At 37.7% G+C, this 18,510-nt stretch overlaps 1 protein-coding gene across 2 annotated transcripts in view; it reads left to right on the top strand.

Annotated features, from left to right (window-relative positions):
* TRAPPC8 (trafficking protein particle complex 8) overlaps nucleotides 1-18,510 on the top strand; it is a 94,926-nt gene that overhangs the window by 58,868 nt on the left and 17,548 nt on the right. For both annotated transcript variants that reach the window (XM_024216519.3, XM_024216518.3), the window contains 10 exons: nucleotides 3,778-3,972; nucleotides 4,194-4,324; nucleotides 5,762-5,833; nucleotides 6,321-6,447; nucleotides 7,626-7,783; nucleotides 8,419-8,861; nucleotides 11,832-11,976; nucleotides 15,118-15,214; nucleotides 16,146-16,214; nucleotides 16,353-16,393. In XM_024216519.3, the coding sequence (XP_024072287.2) occupies nucleotides 3,778-3,972; nucleotides 4,194-4,324; nucleotides 5,762-5,833; nucleotides 6,321-6,447; nucleotides 7,626-7,783; nucleotides 8,419-8,861; nucleotides 11,832-11,976; nucleotides 15,118-15,214; nucleotides 16,146-16,214; nucleotides 16,353-16,393 (1,478 nt within the window). The remainder of the gene's footprint in view (nucleotides 1-3,777; nucleotides 3,973-4,193; nucleotides 4,325-5,761; nucleotides 5,834-6,320; nucleotides 6,448-7,625; nucleotides 7,784-8,418; nucleotides 8,862-11,831; nucleotides 11,977-15,117; nucleotides 15,215-16,145; nucleotides 16,215-16,352; nucleotides 16,394-18,510) is intronic.

Here is an 18,510-nt window from a genome sequence, read left to right as displayed (position 1 = left end):
AGCATGGCCATGCAAGGGAAGGACAAGTCCTGTCCCTTCCCAGCCCAGCAGGGACTTGCAGCTAGGAGCCCCCCTTAGCTGGGGGACTGCCAGTAGCCAATGGGAGATCAGATTTCACTGGGAAAGGCTTATTTTATGGTCTGAGACACATTTTTCACGGCTGTGGAATTGGAAGGGCCCTACCAATTACCCTCTATTTTGATTGCTTTTAGTAGCTTGGGAGTAGCTACTGAGTATTCCAATGTGAGTCCATATAAACATCATGAAATGGGTCCTTAAATAATTACACCTTATGGAAACTTGGAAATGAACATATTTTTTTTTTAAAGGATATTTACAAATAAAATGAAGAAAAGTTTTGTTACTAATACTTAATCATCTGCTCCTTATTCTCCAGTATGCCACAACTATTTCCAAGCCAAATAGTTATGTCAGGAGCAAAAGGTTCTGATGCCATCAGAAGCAGAATTGGCAGCTGGGGAATTTGCCCAAACCAGAGATTTGTATTTCTTTGAGGGCCTTTGTACATTCTGACTTCTGTCTTCAGCTATTCAGTATTATTATTAATAATAATGTAAGGGGTAACTAGAGTTATTTCTAAAATGTGTCAAGGAATTCATAAAGGGTCGGTGTACTTTTTTTAATGGAATGCAGATAAATCAGTATAAATTAATAGGTTACCTGAAGCATATTTCTCCAGTTCTGTATCCATAATCCTTAGGATATTGGTCCTCTTAGCTCTGATTGCTCAGTCTGTGGGTTCCTTCCTGGGTCCCTTTAAAGTTCTATCTTAGGATTCCCCTTTGCCATCTTATATTCATAGAATGATTATATTAGTCATTATTGATCAATGTGGGCACAGCAGACAATTACAGGCGATTGTAAGAAATTCCAGAAGGGGTAACCTGCTAAATTAATTTGTTTGTTGGTGTACTCTCGTTCTCCCAGCTGATGACTTCAAGCTTCTGATTGGCTGGAGTGATGGACCTAGAGTTCGTGGGAACTGAAAAGTCCCACTGTTTTAGACATCCAGTCAAATCAACCCAGTCAAGTGGCTCTTTTCGGTGACACCAACAAAAGAGAACTCTGACTGACTCCTTGTATTGTCCTTTTTAATTTCCAAAAGGGAAAGTTGATCCTGCAATGTCCCTCCGAGGCAGTCTGAACACTTCTACATCTGTCTAGTGCCAGGCTTTGTTAGTCTCAGCCAGTGAAATGCTGATCCACCATGATCTGTGATCTTCCGTTCACTGAAAGTATGGAACTGTTGACCAATATGGGGAGGCTCTTGAGTGTGCGAGAGAGCTTTCAAAGGAGCTGGACTTGGACTGTACAGAGCAGTCCTTCATTAGGCAAGAACAGCTATGGATCTAGAAGTTTCAGAAATAATTTGACTTTGCTTTTCTTCAGTAAGTTTTGCACACACAATCATACATACAAAAGAAGTCCCGGGCTGGATCTTTTTTTATACACGTTGCATATAAAACTTGGCTCTTATGGATAGGATTTTCAAAAGTGTCCAAATGACAGCGCAAGTCCCACTGAAACAGTAGCCTTTAACTAGTTGAGCACGTCTACATGCCTTGTCTATACTAGACTTTTAAAACACATTAGCCATGTGTTAACTAACAGTGCTAACATCACACTTTAAATCATACTCTAGACACGGTCAACAGGCCTGTGGAGTTTATATATTTGGCAGTTAAAGGTGCCGTTACTGAAACTTTTTTGCCAACCACCACACGGTTACACCAAAAACTGGAAAAAGTTTGAAAGATAAATGCATAATGTCCAAATACTTTTCACTCTTTAGTGTACATAACTTTCCAATGTTAGTGAGTTATGTACATATACTAAGGGAGAACATATTTCCTGTCACTTGAGGGAATTTTAAAGTTTAAATGTTAGGAAACCTCCATTTAATAGTTCTAGAGGATTTTCTTTCGGAATTGACTTATTGGCATAAAATTTACAGAAGAAAAAGAGATTTGCCTAGCCTTCTACACAGCTGTATAAATTATTTTACTTGATTCTTTTTTGTAAATAAGTGAAACATGCTTAATGTAGTGATTGTGTCTGAACAAAATGTAATGTATTTATAGTAGAGTAGTAATGACTAAATTTTACTGTGTATTTATGATCCTTGGAGGAAATATGTTAAGTAGGCTAGGAAAAGAGCACCCAGAGACACATTGAAAAAGATGAGTGTGATTGTTATTTCTTAAATGGCTTGGATCCATATAAAAGTCTTAATGAAAACAACTTTAACTGAGGAAATGTGTAAAAGAAACTGTCTTGATGCTTTTATATATGCTATGTGGTAGTGTTCAGGTGAAATAGTAGTAATGTTAAAGAATAAATTAGCCTGAAAAGTAAGAGAACATAAGGAGATCCAAAAAAGGTCTATATTTTGCAGTAACGTAGAGGAGTGTTAACATGAGCACGATTTTTATGAATAATTGAATGATCTGTACTAAGTTACTGAGCAAGGCTAGAAATATCTATATTTGACAGTTAATAGCAACGATAAAATTATTTTAGTTAACAGGTAATCACTTTTTGGATTAGGTGTTATGTAGCATTCTGAACTTTTAAAAATATTAAAATTCAGTTATACAAAATTTTATTACCAGAGTATCTTCTTTGTAACGGGGTTTATCACAAGCCCATTTTTAGATGCATATAATGAGTAAGAGTATGTGCTGGTCTAGATTGGCATGGGGTGTTTTATTCTGAGAGCCAATTTGCTTTAATAAATTTCCAAGAGGTGTGGGTTGGAAGGTACAACACTTGCCAATGTTGACCCTCATATCTGCTATTGGAGTATTTCCACATGTTCTGAAAGCATTTTCTCCACCCTCTGCTATTTGTGGTTGAAGGCCTACACATTAATGTATAAATCTTCCATGTCCTCCCACCCCCATTAGGTCATCACTAAACCAACTTTGGGAAACATTAGTGTAGATCTTCATAATATAATACTTCCTTGTGTTTCTTACATGTTTTATTGCGCAATGGAATTCTTTATATCGGCATTAACTGTCATTGGCATTTGAGTTAGCTCCCATTACAATTATTTGGGTAGTCAGCATCTCAGAGCTATTGATTCAGGCCCAAGCAACCGTTGCTGCATTAGTTACATGCTTTACCTTTTGAAGATTTTCTTCACAACCATAACAGATTTCACTTTTTAAAAGTAAAAGCTAAGACTCTGAACAGTTGAGAGGTCTGCCTGCACTATACACGTTGGGAAACACTGATCATAATCTTCAACTGGTTCTGTTTATCTGTGTGCCAAATAGCCATAATACTTACCTGCCTCCTCAGGTAAAATGTCTGAAGTGTTTTGAGATTTTCAGATAAAATGCTGAGTGCAAATTAATATTTTTTTTTCTGTATTTTAGTGTAGACGTTTAGTCTATTTTTAGTTTATAAACTGAACTTTTGCTGTCGTAAATTAGTTTAGCTTTTATTCCGCTTGCACTCTTAAGTGTGTGTTAAAAAAGATTGTGTGAAACTCTTGAAGATTATCTGCACCTACGTTTTAAAATCAAATGGCTTGAGAAAATGTGAATACATTTTGTGAGTGTATTGTACTTCACAAGTGCACGTGAATAAAGTATCTCACATGACCCACTTGGGAAGTGTTATCAAATGAATCAGATATAAAACTTGATTATGAACCTTGGGTCCCTGGTAAGCTGCCAATACAACGCTTTATGTTGTAACTGTTGTGCACCACTCTTATGCCACTTAATTTTATTTGTTCTCTACTAGGTGAAAAGCAGGCAGCCACACATATAAGTCTTGATCAGGAATATGATTGTGAATCTTCTCACCAATGGAAGGAGCTTGAAGAACAGGTTGTGGCTGTAGTTAACAAAGGAATAATACCTTCAAACTTTCAACCGACGCAGTATTGTTTGAACAGCTATTCAGATAACTCCAAGTTTCCACTTGCTGTAGTAGAAGGTAAATTTATAGTGTATGGATTCTTTAAAAATCATAAGTCTTTAAATGTAATCTGCAGGAAGTTTTCCATTGCTGTTGTGGAACTAACAAAGCTACTTTTTGTGATATGGCTTGTTTGAGGTGACTATTGAGTTTCAGCTCATATTAGGAATATATAGCCTGTAATCACTTACTGAAATACGCACTCCTATGTAAAGTACATAATAGCTTTTTCTTAATAGAACCAGTAACAGTGGAAGTAGCCTTTAGAAACCCATTGAAGGTTCCACTTTTGTTGACTGATTTATCGTTGCTTTGGAAATTCCAACCTAAAGATTTCAGTGCAAAGCATAATGGAGCAACAAAAGAGTTGGTGAGTAATTAAGAACGTTTAACTGTTGCCGAACTATTTTTTACAATTTAAACAATTTTATTCTTAAACTTACTCTTCTGTGGCATAATATTGAGATGTTGCTTTTATTAAAAAGGCAACATTTGTCCGCAAATACCATATGAGTTACTACAGTTATTTTCTGCTGTAACTGTTTTTTTTTTTTTTTTGGGAGGGTCTTTTAAAAGCTGGCAAATGCTTTGTCTTTTGATGGTAAATAGTGTAAAAGTTTGAAGCACAGATATTATGTAAAGTATTTCTAATCTCTGATTTTAATAAGATTATTTAAATTACACACCCTTTAAAGTAGTCATTTGAGTCATCTGTTCTCAGATAGTTGAAGCTTGGTATAACAGCAGCAGGGTAAAACTTTTTATGCATTCTTAACCTTTGCATCAATACCTATTTTTTCTTACTAATTAGGTAGGATCACTTAATCTGCATATTTATAATAAATATCAGCTATGTTTATAATCAAGTAATATAACTCTGTTACCAGTTGATTCCTTATGTTACATTTGAGTTAGTTTGCTTAGATTTTCAGTTCTCATTGGCTTTTTTTTAACATAAATTGTTTCATGTAGTCTTTTACGTAACAGGGATATTTTCTGATACCTTTCATTATTATTTTAGTAGCTTCATAATCAACCCTTTGCTATTTAAAATAACCTATACTTATCAATGCACTTTGGATAATGTCTCTTGTTGGCAGAATTTCCTCTTATAATGACCCTTGTTGTTATTCAAAGAGGTCTATCATAAAGTTTGTTATTCTGAAACGTTTAGTACATTTCTTTCATATCAAGTTGACTTCCTGTGAAAAGGTGTTGTTTAGACCACTTTCTTAATCTCTCAACTGACTACTGTTTTTTACATAATACTGTAGTCCCTCAGTATTAATGATTGGTTTATTTCTAGCCAACCATAGAAAGAGGCAACTTCATACTTGTGGTTTGGCTAACTTTCTCCTTCAGAAGACTCCCTTTTATTTGCTGTGTGAGTGGTGCAAGCCTATGTAACCGTCTGTAATTCTGAATGAAATCCATAGTTTAGAGCTGATCATCTCACAACATATGATGAATCTCAGATGCACTGTCATGATGTAAACAACAGAATTGGTCTTTGGAACTCTGTTCATTAATGAAGTGGCTCACTAGGCCTGGAAGGTTGATCAGTGCTTAAAAATTACCTATCTACCTTAAAAGTGGCAATAAAGGGAGTCTGCTGGCGCTGGTCGCATTTCTGCAGGTCCCTGTTTACTGTTTCAAATTGTGCATGCTTTCACTTGTTTGAAGTGCCCTAAAACAACACACTGTTGCAAGAACTAGTATTTGTAGCAATTTAGTTCAGAAGAACATTGTTAATAAGGAAATAAAAACTGCTCTTCAGAATTGCCTTTTTCCCTCCCTTCCTCCCCAGGCATGTGGAAATGACATGATAGGAGCTGAAGTAATAGCTGAGTTCTTAATTAATAGCGAAGAGACAAAAATGGTAAGTAGGTAAATGTTTATATTTACACTTTGAATGCACATTATCCAATATTGTATATTTAGATACAATTTTTTTCTTAGAAATGAAAGACAAGTTTAGATATTCTATCAGACAGAAGGTAGTTCTATTTGGAATAATTTCCTTTTACTGCAGTACTTGGTACATCGGTATTATCCTTTGTTTTTAAGATCTCTAACAGGCTAATTCCAGATTAGAAATTTTTCTTTCTGAAGAGATTTTTTCCCTATGTGCTTGATAATTTCTCTACTGATGTGCAAATGAACTATTCTGCAAAAATGTAAAAACAAAAACCTTGTAGATATTGAGTTAGTTACAATTAACACTTCTGATTTAATTTGTGTAATATACAGTTGCAACTGATACATGATTATATAATGTTGCTATGAATTTTTGTAAAAATGGGACATTGAATGTAAAAAAAATTTTCTTAGTAGCAACAACAACAAAATTTAACATATCTCCACAGGCAAGACTAAAGCTCTTTCCCCATCAAACAGGGGAGCTACATATTCTGGGAGTCGTTTACAATCTTGGCACTATTCAGGGTACTATGATGTTAGATGGGATTGATCCTTCTATTGGATTGCAAGCAGGTAAGGATATGCCATTCCCCTGAGAAATGGCAGAGAATATTAGTTTGTACCACAGAATAGAACTGAAGTCTGCCAGGTAAACAGTGGCAGCTGGTGGTGGTGGAGGGGGCATGTCTAAAGAAAGAAGGAGAGACTGATGAAGTAAGTGGACACAAGTGGCAGACTGAAGCAGCACGTAGAAAGAAGATGGAAGGGAAGTAGAGGTTTACCGTTGCCTAAACTACTTTCCCTTCAGCATTTGTATCCTGGGTTTAAGGAAAAAAAACCAGGAACATTAAAAATCAAATCTAAGTCCAAACAAATTCACATTTACTATGTTTTGCCTTCTTTAGCCTTTGCAACTTTCTTCTTCTCTAGGATCCCTCTCCATTTACTTCTCTTCTAGCTGTCTCCTCCTATCTCAATGCCACTTGAAGTTCTCAGGCATAGTTTGTTGTCAAGCTATAATTTAATCAGATTTGATATGACATTAAAAATTACTTCAGCCAAGGACTTCTTAAATGTTTCAGTTGTCATCCCTTTCTCCTTTCCTAAAACATGCTATTCCTTTAGATACATACTTTGTATAGAGCAGGGGTTGGCAACCTTTCAGAAGTGGTGTGCCGAGTCTTCATTTATTCACTCTAATTTAAGTTTTTGCGTGCCGGTAATATATTTTAACATTTTAGAAGGTCTCTTTCTATAAGTCTATATTATATAACTAAACTATTGTATGTAAAGTAAACAAGGTTTTCAAAATGTTTAAGCGTCCTTTAAAATTAAATTAAAATGCTGATCTTATGCAACCAGCCTGCTCAGCTCGCTGCCAGCCTGGGGTTCTGTTCACCTAGGCCAGCAGCGTGCTGATCAGGGCTGCGGCCGGGACCCCAGACCTGTGGGGGGTGGGGGGTGGTTTCAGGGGTCAGGGCAGAGGGCTAGGGGAGTGGGTTCAGGGCAGAAGGCTGGGTGTGTGTGTGGGGGGGGTTTCAGAGGGCGGGGGGGGGGGGGGGCTGGGCAGAAGGCTGGGGTGCTGGTCTCGTGGGGGTGCTCCCAGCCCCCTGCCCTGAACCATTTACTATTTTTCATTTTATCTTCTTTTTTTAGAAAGCCATGAAATTGAAAGGATTTGAGGCTGAAAAAATAACAAACTATTTTGCTTATGTAACTTCATGGTTTCACACTGCTGGTTGTTATTTCAGGAAAATTGGTCTATAATGGGATGTCTGTACGAGGACGACAGGACTTAGAAATTCAGGGCCCTCGACTTAATAATACAAAAGAAGAAAAAACATCCATTAAATATGGACCAGATCGACGTTTAGATCCTATTATAACTGAGGAAATGCCCTTGTTGGAGGTATTTTATATTCTCCCCTGCTAATAATTTGAGCACATAGTCAAACGTTCAACTATACCTTTATAAAATAGTAATATTTTTTACTTTTGGTTTAACTTTATTTATAGCATTGCCATTTTGGATGTTAGGTCAAAAGATCGCAATCTTATAAAGGGGCAGAATGTAGTGGATTATGTAAGTCATTCTTTTACAGCTGTACCAGTTTTTCCAAGTACCAAGTTTGTATCTAATTCAGGTGAAACCTCAGAGTTACAGGTATCATCACAAATTTGTGCCCCTATTGAAGTATATACACTTCTGCCAGAATTTGAGTTAAGAAAACTTTATTAGTAAAAGCTGCAAGAAAAAAAATATAGCTGGCAAATTAGTATTTTGGTTTTCCTATCTCCAGTTGCAAAACCTAATTTCCCAAAGTAGGGCCTTATTTCGTGAGTATAAAAGGGGTCAGTGAAAGCAAAAATGAAATAGAAAAATTCCTTCATTTGCTAGGGTTCAGTATGATTCCCTTTACTGTTAAATTTAACATTGACAAATTATAATTTTAGTTTATAAATACTGTGGTGGCTTCTTCAAGTTATTTTCAGAAATCTGTTACTATTAAATTGTTAACCTTATAATTTTCCCCCCCAATGCAGGTATTCTTTATAAATTTTCCTACAGGGCTGCTCTGTGGAGAAATCAGAAAAGCATATGTAGAATTTGTGAATGTGAGCAAGTGTCCTCTTACTGCACTGAAGGTTGTATCAAAACATCCAGAATTTTTTACTTTTGGTGGAAATACTGCTGTTCTAACACCACTGAGTCCATCAGCTTCTGAAAACTGTAGTGCTTACAAGACTGTTGTGACAGATTCTACCTCTGTATGCACAGCACTGATGTCATCAGCTTCTTCTGTAAACTTTGGGCTTGGCACAGGAAGTCAGCCAGAGGTGATACATGTCCCACTTCCTGACTCTGTCCTCCTCCCTGGGGCTTCAATCCAGCTGCCAATGTGGTTACATGGACCAGATGAAGAAGGGGTTCATGAAATAAACTTTTTGTTTTACTATGAAAGTATTAAAAAACACTCAAAAATGTGGTAAGTGGTTTTTTTTTTTTTTTTTAAACTAGCTTTTTCAAACTAAATTAGGTCTCACCTAGTAAACTACTTGACACTAAATGTATTTAGATATGTTAAATATTTCTGGACTTAAGTGCCATAAAAATGAAAGTTGTGTCTAATTGGTGCCTAACTTTGCTGTAGTAGTACAGCAAAGCATAAACATCAGTGGCTATTTATATTACACTGAACTCACCGCTTGCTAGATTAACTTTCTGGTTAAATTGTCAAACTGTTTGAAAAATTGCTCAGTCCAAAATATATGCAAAGTACTACACTCATGAATGAAAGAAATCTCCATGAATTCTTAGCAAAGGACAATGTATGTGAAGTCAGGCTTTCGCCATGGAAGCATATTTAGTTCTTGCTTGTGGGTTGTCTTACTTTCCTAGGGGAAGAGAGAGTGGAGTGGTTACTATTGGATACTGTAAAAGGGAAGCTCTGTCCACATCAGAGCCTCAAGGAAGTTTGCTTTCCGCTCAGAACTTGGCCAGCGGTTCCAATTTACTAATTTCTTCAACCAGTATTCAAAAACAAATAGCCTTTTTACAAATACAAAATCAGAGTAATATCTTTTCACTTTCTTACTCAAGATACTTGTTTTGCTACTCATCTGGAGAGAAGGTGGCCTTACCATTTGTGGTGTTTTTCTGTGCCTCTTTTTTTTTTCTTTTTCTTTTTCTTTTTCTTTTTCTTTTTCTTTTTTTTTCTTGTTACCACTTAAAAATAGCAGCTAATCTGGTTGACATAGGCAAGAAGAGATTGTCCACACTGAAAGAACGACAGGAGGCCATGGATGTGGGTTAATTAGGCTGCAGCTTTATTTCCTTTTAATAGCTGGAATATCTGGAAACAAATTGTACAGTGCAGGGAGGAGGGGGTCAGCTCCCTGCTGTTCAAGACGTGGGGGCGCCAAACCCTCTTCTGCAGCTCCTATAAGGAGTGCTTTCCTTTAAATCCTTTTCCAATCCATATTACCTGATAACCGTATCCCTTCCATACAGAGTTCCTGCATTGGATATCCGCCACAAGGAGCCACCAACACAAGGCTTGGCTACCTCACCCCTCCAGATTCCCAAATATCCACAGATTCCTTCTTCCTTTTTTCCCTTATAACAGAGGTGAACCACATTTGCATCCAGTGTCCACTCCCAAGCTTCCAAAGAGTGTACAAGATGCATCAGCTGTTCCCATAACATGCCCTTCCTTATTGTGCCTTGCTCCTATGGTTCTACAGAGAGACTTGTACTGCTTCTTAGGTTCAGTCCCTGTCCTGGCTAATACAGTTTAGGAGTAGCAGCAGATAGGGGCTCAGTCTTTTGTAAACAGCATGGTTCTTTAGAGCCTATCAGTTGATCAAGCGTCAGTTGTCCAGACAGTGGAGGAGTGAGCCTTCAGGAGACACTAGTGAACCAATACATTCACCTAACGTTTTAATTTCTATCTGCTCATAGATCAGAGTGGAGAATTCAGTGTTTTCAATCCCTCTCTTTCTTCTCTGCCTTTCATATTTTTTCCCCTTCATAATTTATGTCCTGGCTGGTTCTTACCGTTTCAAATCAGTGCAGGGATGTTGTTCGTATTTTTGGCTTGCTGCATCTTCTCAACCTCTAGCTTTACCTAGATTAAGTCACTGGGACTTGGGAGATCTGAGTTCTGTTCCTAGTTGTACCAATACTTCCTATGTGACCTTGGACAACTTACTTTAGTCTTTTTCACAGTTCCCCATCTATAAAGTGAGAATATTTCACTATCTCAAATAGATGTTGAGGATGAATTAATGAGGCTAAGCTACTTGTATATTATAGTAATGTAGTCCATAAAAAGCACCTAGCTACAGTTCAGTTTACTTGCCAAATCTAACAGGAGAAGAGCTCTGTGGAGCTCAAAAGTTTGTCTCTCTCACCAACAGAAGTTGGTCTAATAAAAGATATTACCTCTCCTACCTCATCTCTCTCAAGTCTAAAAGAAGTGAGTTCTGTAAACTGGACTGAAGAATTCTTTGTCGTTTAGCTCCCTATAAATACCCATCGTACAGGCTTAAGTGGGTTGTGTCCTTAGAGCATATAATGTAACTGGATACATACCATCAAATACTGATTGACTTTGCTATGAGCATATTATACTTGTGCTCTGTGAATTTCACAGGCCTCCTGTCATCTTCCAAGTGCAGAGTGTCTCAGTAAAAGGTCTGCAGAACTCACTTTCTGGTGTATTGCAGACTACAGGCAGGCCTGCTGACCTTCAGAAAATTGGTCAAGTTGTATCTTTTGTCAGGTACTTGCTAGCTAGAAAAATATAAAGCTCACAATAGTTGACTTGCTCTTGCACTGCTAACAGGATTAGAAATAAGCCTTTTTTGCTGGAGTAAGTAGTTAAGATTCTGGATGCGCACAGGTATCAGATGTTTTTGAATGTGGTGCCATTTTTAGTCTTTTTGGACTAAAATCACACCTTAAAGTGCTCACATACTCAGCATATGTGTGTGTGACTAGCTAATTGAAAGTTGTACTTTTCAAAATACAGACTGATATATGGGAACTTTGGGCACTAAAGGAATTAACATATTTTGTTTATCAGCACTGGAGTACTCACTAGACTAACACTTTTAAAATTTAGGACCAGCAGCCATAAACTTTTTTTTTTTCCCTGCATCTGGCTATATCTGAACCTGTGTCAGTGTTGTGCTTCTTGTATTTACATTCTCCAGAACCTTGAGCCTAATCAGTAGTACAGGTTTTCAAACACCTACAAACATGAGTGTCAATTTGCTATATCTTTTATCTTGGAGTGGGAGATGCTATATAGCAAAGGATGTCTTCTCAGCGGGAGCTGGAAACAAATTTATGGCCTGATTACATCTGCCTTTAAATGTAAAAGCATACTTGTTAATGAGAATTTCTCTGATAAACCAGTATTGCAATTTAGAACCTGATACTTTCTTTCTAGTCATAGAGTATTAAGACACACTGCAGTTATTTGTACCAGCCGATCTTTGAATGTTCGAGCTACTGTCTGCAGAAGTAATGCCCTTGAGGATGAAGGCAAAGGGGACAATATGCTGGTGTTTGTGGATGTGGAAAATATCAATACTGTAAGTTTGTTTAGAAAAGGGGATTTTATTTTGTCTTTATACTCTTTTACCAGGGTTTACTCTCATGGCTGCATGTCTGGATGTGTTTCTGTAAGCATATGCTTGGTCTGCTGATAGGCAAGTTTCTCTTTAATGTGCTAATTAAGACAAACTATTTTGCAAAACAGATTTATATAAACATGAAGTTCTAAGTGAAACTTGCTCAATAAAATGCATTGAAACAATTTAGAACTCTTCAACTACAAGTGGAATTTCACTAAATCAAAGTTCAGTGTAGACAAGTTCCACTGTAATTCCTCCCTCCTCCCAAATATATTTTAGGAACTATGATAGGTGTCAGTTTTTATTTGACTTGAAAGGGTATGCATTGTAAGTTACATTTGAAGCATTCTTGATGCCCATCCAGTTGCAAAGCATGGACAACTAGCTCTGAATGGCATATCTAAGCCTTTCATTCTATTACACAAGTTTTGTTGCTAGCTGCAAATGAAAAAATGATTCAGTTCAACATTATGAACTTGGAATCTGAGTCTTTGACTCTTGCTTACACCTACTAGCCAAACTCTCAACCTGGTAGGTCCTCCTAATTGAAGTAATGGGTGCTGCTGGTGCAGTAGCTTGGCATGATCTGTAGCGCTGGTTCGCAATCTTTCCACACTACACCCAAAAACCCAAATATACTTGTTACAAGCCAAGGTTTAGAGATTGGATCATAAGAAATGACAGATGGGTTTTTTGTGTGAGGCTCTGTCATTGTAGGTCTGTTATATGGGCACTTGTAAGCGTGCGTCTCACTGAACGTATTGCATTTAACTCTTGTTCATTGTAACACTGTTTCTGGTGCTGTGCTGGTATTAGTTATAAAGAGGGAGGGGGGCAGCAGGTAGGAGTCCGGGATAGCTGCTCTTTTGCTTTGTACCCTTACTAGGTCCTAGGGCTTGCAGAATTTTGCTGCTTTATTGCCCCTCAACCAGCTGAGTACAACCCAGGGTATGAACCAATTGCAGGTTGCATTCTATTCATTCTGAAATCCTGATCTTAGGAGTCAATAAGTGCCTTTTTTGCTTCATTTTTGTTAAAGATGTTCTACCACCAAGATATAAACTATTGTAAACTAATATACAATATAGTGTTTAAATTCTAACAATAGGGGCGGGGGAGGAGGGAGGGACTTATTACTTTGAGGCCAGCTGTGTAATCTGGCAGAGTTCTTCTAGTAATGTGGTGTCACCAGTGTAGCCATGATTGGCTGCCACAGCAGAGCTGGCTGGAAGACCAGATCAAAGAAAAATGTTCAGTAGTTCTCTAACCTGGCTGTCGGAGGGAATTCCACACGTAATGCTAAATTTAATGAGCTTTTCACTATTATCTTTGGCTCATTAAACCTATTGATATTGTAGCTTGAATATTTCTTAATTTGTAATAATATTTGGGTAGCACTAGAAATTGATACTGGTAGGTAACTTTTTAAAAACAGATTAAACGTTTATCACAACATTCCTTTGAAGGAGAGAGAGATTTTTATGCTGATAAAGTGAGGCAGAAAGGTTAAATGACTTGTCTAAAGCTTTTTAAGGAGTTTGTCAGGTACAACTAGAAACCAGGCTCCTGGCTTCCATTTCTGAGTTCAGACCACTAGACCATTCCATTTCACTAGAAATTATTGGCATAGCCTATAGTGGAATTATGCATATTTAGGAGTTTCCATGCTCCAGAATGGTGAAGCTACCATGTCTGCACTAAACAGCAGAATAATATAACTGAATCCTTACTGATGATTTTTTAAACAGTTGGGTGCTAGTTGAATCACTGAACTGGGTCAATATTTCAGTGGTTCTCAAACTTTTGTACTGGTGACCCCTTTCACATAGCAAGCCTCTGAGTGCGACTCCCCCCCAATAAATTAAAAACACTTTTTTATATATTTATCACCATTATAAATGCTGGAGGCAAAGTGGGGCTTGGGGTGGAGGCTGACAGGTCGCAACCCCCCATGTAATAACCTCGCGACCCCCTGAGGGGTCCTGACCCCCAATTTGAGTACCCCTGCAATAATTCATATGCACAGGCACATTGTGTTGCTGTTCTTTTGGCTGGTTTTTAAAGTTAATGTTTTTTGAGCAGTTGTCAATGAAGGGATGTGTGAGGCAGGAATTCTGACTTCAGTAGGCTTCCACAGCCTCAGATAAAACATTTTAAATTAGTGTTTTAGATGCAACTGAATTGTGCAGAATGTTTTTATCATTCTTGGAAATGTTAAGAAAAACAGGAGTTGTTAGGCAACATTAAGTCTTAACGTTGATTTAAAACATAGGTTTTGTGCTTCTGGCCCACGTGATGTGGAATATTTACCTAAGTAATTTTAGACATAATGATATGGATAACGTCAGAGTACGTCCAGACTACCCGCCGAATCGGCGGGTAGTAATCGATACATCGGGGATCGATATATCACGTCTCGTCTAGTCGCGATACATCGGGGATCGATATATCACGTCTCGTCTAGACGCGATACATCGGGGATCGATATATCACGTCTCGTCTAGATGCGATATATTGATCCCCGAACGCGCTCCTGTCGACTCCGGAACTCCACCAGGGCAAGCGGCGGTAGCGGAGTCGATGGGGGAGCCGCTGCTGTCGATCCCGCGCCGTGAGGACCCGAGGTAAGTCGAAATAAGATACGTTGACTTCAGCTACGCTATTCCCGTAGCTGAAGTTGCGTATCTTACATTGACACCTCCCTCCGACCAGCCCAAAGTGTCCTAGTGGATAGAAAACTGGACTGAGAATCAGAAGGCCTGGGTTCTATTCAAACTCTGCTGCTGTCCTGCTGTGTGACACTTCACCTCTCCATGCCTCTGTTTCTCTTCCATTCTTTCTCTTGACTGATTATTTAATTTCAAGGCTCGTCAGGGCAGGGACTTTCTTGTTGTCTTTGTACAATGCCTAGCACAAAGGGACTCCAATCTATTGTGGCCTCTGGATATACCTGTATTACAAATAGTATGGATTAGGGCTTTCCCAAAGATGCCAGATCTCATAGATTTTGAAATAGGGCTCTTCATTTCTAGAATAAATATTTGCTCCTTTTGTCAGTTGGTTTAGATTGGCATAATTAACTTTCTCATTCTTATTTAGAGTGAAGCTGGTGTTAAAGAATTTCATATAGTACAAGTATCAAGTAACAGCAAACACTGGAAGTTACAGAAAGCTGTAAATCTCTCTGAAGACAAAGGTTTGTATTTTTATCAGGTATAAGTTAGTCACTGTTCTGTTTTGCCAAAGAACAGTTAATCTTATGCGAGAAGTCATCAAATTATACTGTTTAAATCTACTTATGTTTTCTCTTGTCTTTTTTTTTTTTTTTAATTTCTTGTAATTCTGTTTTTTACCATTTCAGAAACTAATTTGTCATTATCATTAAAAGACATTTCTGCTCTACCAATAAACTAAAAATCCATCTGTATACTGAGAGTTCAACCTAACTGTTTGGAGTGGAGTTTACTTCTCAGGTTCTGCCGATTTCCATCGCCTTGCTTCCTCTGTTATATTACATCTGTTTATTTTTATAGCGGTAGAATGATACTTAACTTATTCGGTTATCTATTTCCTTTATGTATTTTTAATTTAATCTACTTCAGTTTACACAAATTTACTTTATCCATACCTGTAAAATTGGCTCTTTGCTTATTTGAACATGAGTCCAAACACCTGGGCTTCCTGTTGCACTAGAATTGATGGCCAGACCAGTCAGACACTAGTATGCTGTAATTGTTTCCTTTCCCATACCTGCTCCTTCTTTCTCTACTCCAACACGTTCTACTCCAAGTTAGAAATAATTGGAGGTGCAAATGGAAGTCTTTCATTCACTGACTCCTATTATTATCTGTATACCAGATAATTATAGCAAGATGGATTCTTTGTATCTATTAGCAAATAAGATATAGAATCCAAGTTAAGTAAATTCTATCATAGTCAGTTTTTGAGACAAGTAACTTGTACAATATTGGTTCATGAGCAGTTTCTAAATACTTAGTTTCCTATGTGCATCAGGTTTACAGATTGCAAAGACTGGTTTTGGGAGGTCCTCAGGTGCTACAGTGGAGGAGACCATATAATTATCTAGGTCAATGGGAAATACATTTTTTTCAACATCTTTCTTTCAGATTATAAGCTTGCCAGTAGAGAGAGAGGAAAGCTATGCTTTAAAGCAGTCAGATGCAAAAACTCTGGAGGTAGGTTCACTTAACTTTATTGGACATTGGGTTTGGGTGGGATTTTCAAGAGTGTTTGTGACCTCCGTGAAACTGAAGTGCTCATGTTGTGACTTTGCATGCAGATGAAGTGACACTTCCTCTCTTTCTGTCCTTTAGAAAATTACACATTTGCAGACATTGTCTTTGGAAATGAGCAGGTATGTAAATTGATACAACTTAATACTTTGTCAATATTCTTTCAATGTTAAATACCTGTCTTGTGCATATGACCCAATCAAAGCCTTTATTGCCCAAGAAATACCTCCGTATGTGGCATACAATTATCTTCATGTTTGTGCTAGTATTTTAAAAACACACATTCTTGTACCCTGAAGTCTTTCTCCTTGCTTCCTCAGTGTACATAGACGTAATAAACAATATGGACATAGACAATATGGGAGCATGATCCAATGGATAGGGTCGTGGCTAATCTGGAGACCTAAGTTCTATTTCTGGCCCTGCCACTGCTTTGTGGCACTGAGCAGTTCACTTCACCTCTTTCCCTTCCTACCCTTTCAGTTTTTTCTGTTTAGATCATAAGCAGTTCAGTACCTAGGATAGGGAAAACCTAATCTGTTGTGGCCTCTAGATGTTACAGTAATAGAAATAATAAAAATAACTCTTAAATTTGTCGATGGTTTTTAACATTTGTTCTGCTCTCACATGTTACTGTAAAAAGTATATGGGTGAGGGGAGGAGGGGTTCCATGAGTGTCTCAGTGAATTCCAGATATGCTTGTTGTGTTGCAAGTAGACCTCTTCCCTAATTGCCAGTCCTACAAACCCCACCTATCACCAAAAAGTCATTTGTCTTGTGCATAATCACTACTAATAAAGACTTCACAGTCAGACATACCTGTGGAACTTTTTGTTTTCAATGGGATTGTGTAGGTATATTTGGAAGAATCCATATTCTTTCATAGCCATTGAATGCTTATAACAGAGGGGACAGTGGGGGGGTGGGTGGGAACTGTGACTGAAGTAGCCCGCTGACTCTGAATGCAAATGGAGAGTAGGCCTGTTGAGTTAAAGATGCTAGTTTTATGTACACCTCTACCCCGATATAATGCGACCCGATATAACGCGGTAAAGCAGCGCTCTGGGGGGTGGGGCTGCGCACTCCGGCGGATCAAAGCAAGTTCGATATAATGCGGTAAGATTTTTTTTGGCTCCTGAGGACAGCGTTATATTGGGGTAGAGGTGTATTTACAATATGGTATTGTCCGGATGATGATTGGGGCTTGCTATGTTAGGTGCAGTATAGAGAAGGTAATGTCTGTCTTCAAAATCACTTTTCAGCATAGACTTTTGCTTCAAATGTGACCACTATAACTAAATTTTTAAACTGTTGTGCCTTCTTACATTTTTTTTTTTACTAGCTTGTATACCTGACACTTCCCCAAGTTGAGATTTCACTGATATTGCTTGTTAGATGCAAAAATACCCTGTGTGTGTGTGTGTGTGTGTGTGTGTGTGTGTGTGTGTGTAACATTGGTTTAATCTTGCTTTAAATGCACAGTATATCTGACCCTTTCTGTGTCTGATTTTACTGAGCTAAGAGTATATCTGATGCCTTCAGTCAAATTGACCATAGACAAGCCTAATTTGCTCCCACTGAAGTTGGTGGAGGTCTTGATGATGACTTCAGTAGAAACAAGATTGAACACTGATACAAAGCTTTAGAGTATGTGTCAAAACCAATAACAGTTCATACTGAGACTTCATAGAGCAGTTAATATTTGCATGTGTATATAAAATAAGATTTGTTTGACTTTGTATGTAGTTGAAAGGCAGCACATTCTATAGAAGTAACTGTAAATGTGACTTTGAAACTTCAAGATGAGAGCACTGGTAGACATAAAGTTGTTCTTTTGTAATTTCATATGATCACCAGTGGGGAAACTCATAAAGTGCCTTTGCTTTTTTTCTTTACTTACACATTATAATTCCAGTTAGTAATTTTCTCTGCCCATCAGATAACACCCAGCTTAATCTGTATCACCTGACCTGAAGTAGCACTTTCTCTTGGTGTCTGCTAATTTAGTAGATCATCTTTGATTGCATCTGAACACAGATGAAACAAGATGCTGATTCTGATCTTGAAATAAGGGTTAGTCAGTTTCTCTTAGATATCAGTTATTCTGCTATAATAAGTAAAAATTAAGTTAACATTTAGTCAGTTCTCAATGTATAGATGAGCATTCATGGAAGACAAGCACATGCACTTAAATTGTTGGTTTTTAGAAATTTGGCAAACTAATGCTACTAGCCCAGGT

This window comes from Terrapene carolina, unplaced genomic scaffold, assembly GCF_002925995.2.
Source record: "Terrapene carolina triunguis isolate 2854851 unplaced genomic scaffold, T_m_triunguis-2.0 Scaffold58, whole genome shotgun sequence".
In the NCBI taxonomy this organism is placed as follows: Eukaryota; Metazoa; Chordata; order Testudines; family Emydidae; genus Terrapene; species Terrapene triunguis.
The sequence above is the reverse complement of the archived record's forward strand: the minus strand, read 5'-3'. Positions and strand labels throughout refer to the sequence as shown.